This window comes from Cygnus olor, chromosome 1, assembly GCF_009769625.2.
Source record: "Cygnus olor isolate bCygOlo1 chromosome 1, bCygOlo1.pri.v2, whole genome shotgun sequence".
Taxonomy (NCBI): domain Eukaryota; kingdom Metazoa; phylum Chordata; class Aves; order Anseriformes; family Anatidae; genus Cygnus; species Cygnus olor.
The window spans coordinates 33,169,274-33,179,834 of record NC_049169.1 but is presented as its reverse complement, the minus strand read 5'-3'; the positions used below and the strand labels follow the sequence as shown (position 1 = coordinate 33,179,834).

Below are 10,561 nucleotides of genomic sequence, written 5' to 3'. Positions count from 1 at the left end.
TGAAAAGGAAATGCTTTTAAAATGTTGTAAAGCATGAGTTTTCACTTCAAACCACACAATTAATGTAATTACTACTGAGAAGCTATTACAGGCTACAAGGGCTCAAAATCCTGCAATGTTATAAAGAGACGGGACAGGGAAGAAGAAAGCAAGGAGAGATTTGCACAGACAAAATGAAATCCTGTATCTCAGACTAAAAGCATCTCCCCACACTGCTGTGACCACTTCCAAACTATCTAACATGGTTGCTACTACTGGGGTAACCAGCAGAGTACAGAATGAAACACTACCTGCTGAAGAAATCGTGTCAATCCTGAAGCAGGTTTGGCACTGTTGGCTACACAGCTAGCAGCACCTGAACTTGCTAGCCTTAAGTAAAAATAACTGAAGTGGGGATACAACAAACTAAGGAGAAGATTCAGGGTAATTCTGGTCCAGTAACTAAGAAAGCTTCTGCCCACAGCTACCAACTCTGCTGCTCTGCTGAAGATTCAGTTCCCAGCAGACTGTCAGAAGGGAAGACCCTGCCCCAGAGACAGGCACCTTCCCTCATGACCACTGAGAGCAGTGGCAGAAACCAGCAAAAAATCAGCCAGAGCTCAGGACAAAGCACAACACGCACACGCTTTCAAAATAATCTTCAGCCCTGTTCTTTAGTTCATGAAGAATGAATGTGGCAAAGCTGTCAGGGAAGACTGAGTTTTCTTTCATTCAATAGCTACTTGTTCATATCCTGTGAAAGAAACTGAGTGCTTAGACAGCAAAACCTAAGGTCAAGCCATCATGGCACAAGCCTAACACCAACACCTGTATAAGAGACGGGTGTAATACAGCAAAAAATACAGAAAGTCCCTCAAAGACCCTCAACACATGGAACACTACAACTGTCGTGAGTATACAACGTATTTACACGGAGCTGGTGGAAGAAAATACTTGAAGATGCTGCCAGTGGTAAGGTTCACAGCAAAATTCATTCCATGTTTGATTTAATTAATGGAACCTTTTGTGTTTCTCTAACACTGGAAGATACATGAATATTCACAATTAATCTTTAGAAAAGTGCTACAAAAATATTTGATGAATATTATACATAAACATCTAAGCTTTTAAAGTTTTCTTAAGCCTGTGACCACTGAGATCATAGACTAATTCAGGTTATAAGGAACCTCTGAAGTTATGTGGTCCCGCTCCTGCTCAAAGTAGGGCCAACTGCTGGATCACACTGCTCAAAATTATATCCAGCTGGGTTTTGAATATCTGAGAGGATAAGGATTGCACAGCCTCTTTGGGGAACTTGCTGCAATGTTCGACCGCTCATGAATTTGTTTTTATTCACAATATCTAACTGGATTTTCCCTTGATCTGACTTCTGTCTGCTTCCCCTTAGCCTTTCACCACACTGCTGAAGAGGAGTTTGGCTCTGTCTTCACTCCCATTCAGACAGCTAAAGACAACAGGAGAGGTTCTACAACCAGTACTAATACTAACCCTGACCCCCTACCCAGTAGAACTAGGAAAATCCCCCTTACTGACAGTTTTTTGAAGAAGAAACATAACAGATTCTCATTAGAAATAATTACTTCCCCTATTATGAAGCTGTGAAACAGTACAAAGCAAAAACAGGAAAACACTCAGCCTGTGAATTCTTGGAAAAATAAGAAGTGAAACACATGGTGATTACTGGCACAGCAAGTAACTACTCCTTCTGCATCACAAAGGACACTTCCTGCTTGGTACCACAAGTCAGTCTTATTCTGTTTACTTACTGAAGGATCTTCTACAAGTCAGAGAAAAGCTGACTGAGTCACTCATGAGCTTAATCTGACTTTGGAGGGAAAAGTAACAGAGAAGCACCGAACATGGAATGCAACTATGTGTCACTCCACAACAAAATAAAAGCTTCACCTAAGATCGTTCACCCCTTTCTCAAGTTGAGATACAAGTGTATGGTCAATGGGAAGTTCCTCACAGAAGAACTAATTTTCAGAGCCATGCAGTACTGCCTTCAGGAGGAAAAGGGACAGACCCACTGCAAAGACTTCTCTCATTTGTCTCCAAAAATTTAACCTGTCAAATTTACCAAATTTCCAAAGTCTGGATCACAAATACTATCTTAGGTAAGATGATGCTGAGCAGTTGTGTGGGGAACTAAGCACTGAAGAACTGATAAAAAAAAACCTGTACTGTCAATACACATTCTGTTTTGTTTTGTTTTTTAAAGGCTAAGTAAATACTACCTATTGTTTGGTTCCTAACAGAACAAAAGCAACACTGCCCACTAGTATTAGAAGAATTATATGATGCTTACCTGCGACCACATTCTGAATATTTACCAATATTTTTTAATATTAAGGCAGCTGTTAATCGGATGTGTTTAGTTATTGGTCCCTCTTTTTCATCCTACAAAAGGAAAGAAAAAAAATGTTAAAGATCCATAGTAGTAGGTAATAATTAATATCTAATACTTGAGTCATACAAGACTTACTGTGAAATCTCTGAAGACGAGGTTTCTTGATCCCCTCCTTAACGCCATTAGGGCAGCACTTGGATGATTCACAATGGCCTTCTGTGCTCTGGGAGCAGCAGGAGTAGCCCCTACAGCTGGCGGCCTACGTTAGCAAAGAAAGAATTAATAAACTTTACACAACTTTCTGATAAACTAACAACTCTGAAAATGTATTTTGACTATTTTTTTTAAAAATCTATTTGAACAGAGACAGAAAGATCCATTAATTTTTGATGCTGATATGCAATTTGTCTTTTCTTTCCACAGCGAGAAACCTTACTGCAAAGCCATCAGAAGAATCATAAGCTTTATTTTGTGTGGGGAAAAAAAAAACCTGACCATTCTTGAAGAAGTACTGCTCATCACCAATGACATCTGTGATGGAGAATAACAACATATTGTACTAATGACAGAGCTACTTTCCTGAAGTGTACCTACTTAAAGGAATGTTTTATTAGATAGAATGTAACAGGAACAGTGATAATGGCTATACAAATGTCATCTGAGATTGGGGCAGGACTGTACTAAAAATATAGCTGTTTAAAACTTGACATGGCTGGGACCATTAAACACTGAGACAATATAAAACATGTATTAGTTGTGCTTAGTAAGCAATGTAAGGTGACATGATCCAAGTTATGATCTAAGACATAAAACATTAAATTGTTAAATCAGACCAAACACATGTAAAACCAGTTACTGCAGCTTTCAAACTGAGATTAAGAACTTACTCGGGGTATTTTATAAAGCTGGTACAAATAATAAAGATAGCAGAAGCAAATGCTCAATTTTCAGTACGAACACTGAAGTCAAAATTCTTCCATGTGAAACGTTGAAATGAGCCACACAACTAGAGTTTAGAATGCGTAAGTGTGCAACTTAATGAGTAAGTCTTTAAGTGTCATAACATCATCAAGGGATGATTGCAGTATCAACGGTGAAAAATATCACTTCCATATATTTAATAATATTTTAGTACCCTAGTAGAACTAGGGTACTAGAACCCCAAGTAGTACCCTGGTTAGAACATATCAACATATTAAAAACATACAGTAGTGCTTGCAAAGGTAGCATAAATCAAATGTAAATGTTTTTTTTTTTTTTTTTTTTTTTTTTTTTTTTTTAATTAAAGCCAGCCTGTAAGAATATTGGAATATTGAGGCACCTTCCAGCAAAGAGAAGTGAAAGTCTTTACGAAGGAAAAAAAGAAGGGCAGGGGCTGAATTAAGGAACCGTTGGGTAATGACGTATGCTTATAGAAGACTGCAGCACAGTAATTATTGATCTTCCTTTTTAATTTCTGGAACATTGTCGTTTTTCTTATATTGAGAAGAACACGGATTCATCACCTGAGGCTGTTCCAAATGTCTCTCTTCAACAGCTATCATAATAGGATCTAGAAAGTTGAAGTACTTTTGCCTTGATTCTAGAAATACTGAAAAGGGGCAATTGCAATGAATATGGATTGCCTTCTCTTTATGATTTTGGAAAAAAAGTCTATAAAAAGTTACTGAGATCTCAAGTGGACCGACTTCTGTCTCCATGCACATATGCATCTCAAGAACATCTGGAGTTCTAAAATTTCTTAATTACATTATCAATTTAATATCAGAAGTTAATATCATATCATTCACTTTATGATTAAAGTTGCTCCATTCCCATGCTGCATGAAGAACATTTTTGATAGCTCACACTACCACCTATGCTTCAGTGTCAACAAGGGAAAAAAATAACAAAGATCCAAAGAGATTTAAATGCACAAAGCTAGTCAACATACTTAGTTGTTAGTGCTACCTGACCAGAAGGTAATACTCAGCTACCTCTGGAAACCAGAAGAGGAAGAGTTAATACAACTTTAAAAGCAAAGAAATAGAGAATTAAGGTATACAACCAGCTCTGTAATGCAGCTTAACTTTGTATACCTGGTTCTAGCAAAAGCCATTATATGCTTTTTTTTTCAAGTAAATATGGTATCACGATAGGCAGAAATGATAATTAAGGAAACACGCTCTTGTTAGTTACAGTGTCTGTTGAAAAATGTGTTCCGCAGACTTTGCTCCCTGCACCAGTAACGCTCACTCTATCTGCACTCCTTAAGGTAGGTGCAGTTTTCCCACATGGTGAGGGATTAAGTGAAGAAAGTCAGCAGTTTTCACTGTGATGAGAAGATGTGTGCCTAGAAGTTGAGGGTGGCACATGCTTCCTCTTGGCACCAGTTCTCAAAGTTGTTTCAGCTCCACACAAGAGTTTAGTCATATGGACTACCAGTAGTATACTGACATACCGAACAAGTTTCTAGGGCTCAGTGAGAAATAAATTAAGCCCAAACCTTGCAAGTCAGCTTCAAGACATGGTAAACAGTTGACCATGTGAGCCAACTTGAGATGACCTTCTGGAGGAAGCTTAGAGTTTCATTTGACAAGTCACTGATTCTGGAAAACAAATTATCAAGTCCCATCTCCCTCACTTAGTCACATGTTCTTGTCAGTTGTGCAAAGTTGGCTCCATGGCTACACTGGAAGATGATGTGGGATACATATAAAAAAATAAATACGTGTTTTCCTGATGGTTGATTTCTTCTTTGGTAATAGAAGTGGAGTAAAGGAGACATGAGGGAAGACTGTAGAAGAAATAGTCAAGGAACCTGTATGATTTCATGATGCAACTGAGTGGCGTTAACACTTACAGGTGTTAACACACATGGGTGCTGACAGAGAAAGGTCTCGTTCCTTTCGTTTGTTCCAATCCACCTCCTGCACTAATGTTCAACTGACTGCAAGGTAAGTGCATTCAACTAATCTAACAAACGGATTTTTTAGTTCATCAATTGTTTTATTTTGATTTTTTAAAGCGCAATGGGTTTACCATGCAGTGAGACAAAAGCTAAAGCCAGTTCTCTGTAAACAGAGAGTGCACAGCCGCACAAAGGCACACGAGATGGCAGGGAGAATCAGAACCTCCTACGTGGAGTAGTGTGAAGCTCTTATTTCAACTCATATTCTGAAATGACATCGTTAGATCTTGTGATGCTGCAATATCAGCGATTTGGTGAGAACTGTTTGTGCATAAATTGCTACTTTCTGAATCTGACCTAATTAGGGAATTCTGCCTTACAAGAGGGCATGTATGAAAGCTTTTCTTTTTTTTTTTCCTCATACACGTACCTGTGCCAATCCTAAAGAACCCTGCAGGAACAGAGCTATTGGATGTGTTATGTGATGAAACTTTTCTGAAATGGCAGAGTTGAAACCACATCATACTAGTAGATTGTATCATCAGCCCTATGCTTCCCACTTACCAAGTATTTAAGACTATATTACCATCATGCTTCACTTTGTGGTTTTCAAAGGTCTGAATGCTGCTTAGTGTAATGAAACAAGGCACTATAATGCACCCATAAGTCTGTGCTGAGAAGTTTGGGGATTTTTTTATTTTATTTTTAAATACAAACTAAATTTCTCAGCTTTCATACTCGGTTTTCTCTCTCTGCTGCCTCCAGCAGCTTGGTAGCAATTTAACTACCTACATCACAATCTGTCTGTGATTACCAAGTAATCACAACTTAGGCTTGCAACAGAGAGTCCAGTTAGTTACTAACAAAGCCCTAGTCTTAATACACTTATACAAGTAACTGAACCCTGAATAACTCCAACAGTAACACAACCGTCCCCAAAACACCATAGAAACGGTATTTCACTGTATAATATTTATTCCAGATGGCTGAAATAACTCTGGGAAAAAGGAGAGCCAAACCTGATTCCAGGTAGCAGCACAAAATAAGAAGACCTAGAGGTCATGGTATTTATCTTGATTATCTTGTTTAAAAGGATGTTTATTGTAAGAGTACCTGGATCGAATTAGCCCAATTTTTGACCATAAAACTGGAAGGAACACAGCAAGTTACAAGACGATTCAACTCAGCTGAATGAAAGAGCCCAGTTGTACACAGCAAATTACTTTCCATTTGCATTACAAGCACCTTTCTGTTGCAATAGAAGTTATAAAATGCTGCCCAGTAGAATATATTACGAATAATGTTCACCATGGAGTACTGACAAACATACCTTAAAGGACTACCTGCTCTTTTAATGGTAACTGTGACCATGTCTCCCACATCAGAATCTTTTCCCTCTTTGCCTATTTTCTCTTAATGCAATGGACTTCAAATTTGATTACTGTTATGGACTTTATGTAGAGTTTCACCTGGTAAACCAAGTTATAAACACACAAATTCTTCCAATGATTTCTAATACTCTTATTTTCTCTATTGCTAAGGAGGCTCAGGTCTCTTACTTATTGGAAGGCTTCTGATTTCCCGCTTGCCCAAGTTCATCTTGCTTTAATCCTGCAAGCAAAGCATCTCTGGAACAATGTTTATCCTGTTTGGGGAAAAAAGCAAGACAGAGAGTGTGTGTAATTTTCCCATGAAATCCTTACTGTTTTCTGAAGTAGTATGTGAAAGAAAATCTGCACCTGTAAATGGGTAATGAAGGAAAACCTCTGCCGCTGGAAAGGTTCACATCCCTCCCATAAGCACTGCCCTGGGTAGACATCTTTTCCTCCATGTTCAGTTGCTGCATGATAGAAGACCTGTGATGGTGTTTGAAACCACCTACAAAAAGAGAGGAAAGGAAAATTTAAAGTTTTTTTTCAGTTAATGATGAAGTGCAACTATCACAAATATAACCCACACTGGCTACACATTCTTGTTTTCTGAAAGAAAACATGAAATGATAAATGAGAAGGTCTAAACATTTAAGAGGAAAAAGCATGTATGTATATTATCAGTGAGCTACCAATAAATGGCAATATGATTTTGCTGAATCTAATTGAAATATCATAAATTTTTTTGTTTTACTCAAAAAATTGCATCTTAATTGCAACAGGTAATTTCTCTGCAATACAACAAAATACGGTACAAAACTATAAATACTAAAAATGTTGGATTTCATGTATTATTTTTCCTGTTTTCCTTCTTTACTGGCAGTCATACTCAGACCTTATACGAACTTTAATTGGGAAAAATGGGATACAGACAATTCATCCTATTTGCTCTCAATATTTCATGCTTGACAAAACTGGTGGAGAATAAGGGATCGGTGTAAAATTAGTGCTTTTTAGCACCTGAATTTTAAATATCAAGAAAATGAATAGATGACATTTCCTGATACGCACAAAAGTTGGAAGATGTCACTTATATGACCCCTTTCAACATATTCAATTAAACCTCAATTTTTAAATGACTCTCCAAAATGTCAAACAAAGCGCATTGCATCCCCACAGCCCCAAAGCATATGGCATTAGATACTTCAAAGTGCTTCTGCATCAATATAAGAGATGAAGTTGTCCTAAGCCTGGCCCTGTAATACTCAGGACTGTATATAATGTGTTTTTTTGATGTTCTATTTGGTGAAAGCCTGTTAGGCCTGATAAGGTTTTTCTTCCATGTCAAAGTGATAGAAAAGTTACAGCTCATTTTGAATGCCACCTCAACAGTTCCTAGATCTGTATTTTCGAATTGTCACATGTGTTAAAATAACACATCCTTTGTTGTCTATTAGATGGCAATGTAGACTCACTGTATTTCGAAACATACCAAATGAAAACTGGGAATGACTGATTTTTCTTTTTAGCCTAGATATGTTTTAAAATATAACTCAAGCATCACAAATTACATCTTTTACTTCAAGAGACAAAAAAATGACCAAAATAAAAGGAGTATTTGGCCACCTACAATTCATTTGAGTTCAACTAACCCAGCTCATGACCACACGCTTAAGGCTTGGACAGAATAGGCCTGGTAACCCAGCTGCTGCCTTTTGGGAAGTCATTACCACCGGCAGCCTTCACACCTTTGCTGGATGGAGGCCACCACCGAAGCAGTCTTACCGAAGAGGAAACACCCCCACCTCAGCCACTCCAGTTCACACGCTAGCATTTCGGTTTCAATTAACACAAAAAGTATTTGCGGTAAGATGTGGGACTGAACAGTGCCAAGAGGGAGATGACCCCGGCCAGAGACTTCCAGGAAGCAGCCACGGGTGAAGCACCATCTTAAGCCTACAGCAGTGGTTTAGGGACAAGTTCAAGTCACCTCCTTCCGTGTCCCACTACTCAGCTCAATAGTGCCCATCGTGCAACACTTGGGATCGATACACGGGCCTAAGCATCCAGCTGCTGTTACCTGAACCTCACGGCAGTGTCAAAGGGCTCGTCTCATCCAAAGACAAACCTTAGTTATAACCTGAATCCTACTGCAATAACCACCTGTAATTCAGCAATTACCTTCCACACAGCAATAAATATTATTTTCTTTAAAAATAAAAATAAAAAAAATCATCTTTTCCATCCCAGCTCTTACTGAATGGAAGCTGGGAAGAAATACCTGCCTCATGCTGTTGGTCCAAACAGAAAATACAATGAAAATACAGTGTTTTACATCTACATTTGCTCAACAGCGAAAGCTGATCTTCAGAGAAAAGAGACATCTTTCCATAATAAAGGAGAAAGTCAGTACATAAACTTAAGTCTAGCACTTTATGAATAATCTCTGGCATGGATGAAACAAATTTCCTGGCATACATGAAACCCCAAATGTAGTTTGAAACATTTTATTCAACATAGCTTTATTTTTCTTAAAGCCTTGCCATTTCAACAGAGTTTGTTTGTTCACTGTATAATGCATCCAATGCTATACTTCAAACAGTGATCTAAAAAGATTCAGATTTACTACAACTTTGCGAGGAAAAACTACTTTTGGCAGGACAAGATTCTATTCAATAACTTGTGCAGAATAGTCAGAATCTATAATAGTAGTTTGCAAAATTTAAAATTTATTCAGAAAAGAAATATCTATTTATTCATGAGCCTTAAATCAACATTTCACTATAGCAATACAAAACCTCAAGTACTGAGAATATGGTCAGTTGAGCCTAAACTCTTAGTTTCCCACTTAATTTCTCCATCATTCTGTTCAGCTGCTGCACAGACCTAATAGCTGATCTGACAGGCAGTGGAGATTCGATAGCAATTCCAATTTGTTTTTTAAATATAAAGCAATTTAAGAGCAGACATCTCCTGCCTACTTGTGAAACAAAGTAACAGCTTTTAAATTAACCTGCTTACAATTAGCAGCACTTGCAGACAGCTGAACTTCAAAGAAAAACACCTACTTTCTGTACCATCCTTAATGCAAAGCAGTGTGCTGACAACGTTCAGAGTTTTACTTCCACTTCAGATATTAAACCAGAACTCATCTGGGAGAGGCTGATCGTTACAAGTATTTGCATATAGTTGGGCCTGATCTCGTTGTGGTCTTCAGACACTACAAGTAATGAGGACCGTGTAATGTAGATGTTATATACATCAAACTCTGTAGGGTGAAGTACCAACCTCTTGGTATAATGCTTCCAAATTAAGTTCTAAAATAAAACAAAAGAAGCCAACAAAAACAGCCACACCTTCGGAATCCTGCTTATCCACATTTACTGTGACTGTCAATAAAATGTTTCTGAGGGCCTTCACTGCCTCCTGCAATGCAGACTGGAAGGAACACTTAACTCTACTATATTGTGAGAATAAAACTAACAAACATGCTCACAGAAACAAGGGTAAATGACCGTCAAATTAATCCACTGTCCTATCTTCCTGGTTAACCATGAACACCACAAAAGAAACACTGTTCTATCACAATGATAAACCTGCCTGCTTAATACCTAATGGCTAAGCAAACGTGAATGAAACCAAGTATCAGACGTAAAATTAACAAGGTAGTCTAATAACTCACTCAAAAGAAACTTCTTGTTTCCTGCTTAAACAACAATAGCAGCAGCGAAGATTGCAGCTGTTTTCAGTGTAGCTCTCAATAATAGGTGACAATTCCAGATTTTTATGCCTATTAGAAACAGGAAGCCTATGGGATACTTGATGCTGCTGATTTTTATCAAGCTGTTGAAAGAATATGCATAAGCAATATACATATGATGAAGATGCTAACTTAACATTTTGATTCTTTCTTCACCACACAGAATGCTGAGTGTAAGATTTGTCAAAACT

The 10,561-nt window shown here is 37.9% G+C and overlaps 1 protein-coding gene across 1 annotated transcript in view; it reads right to left on the bottom strand.

The window, feature by feature from the left end:
* The window catches only part of ARID2 (AT-rich interaction domain 2), a 104,942-nt gene that overhangs the window by 1,666 nt on the left and 92,715 nt on the right, over nucleotides 1-10,561 (bottom strand). Inside the window, 4 exon segments of the mRNA XM_040551684.1 lie at nucleotides 2,309-2,400; nucleotides 2,486-2,609; nucleotides 6,800-6,885; nucleotides 6,980-7,118. Of these exon segments, the coding sequence (XP_040407618.1) occupies nucleotides 2,309-2,400; nucleotides 2,486-2,609; nucleotides 6,800-6,885; nucleotides 6,980-7,118 (441 nt within the window).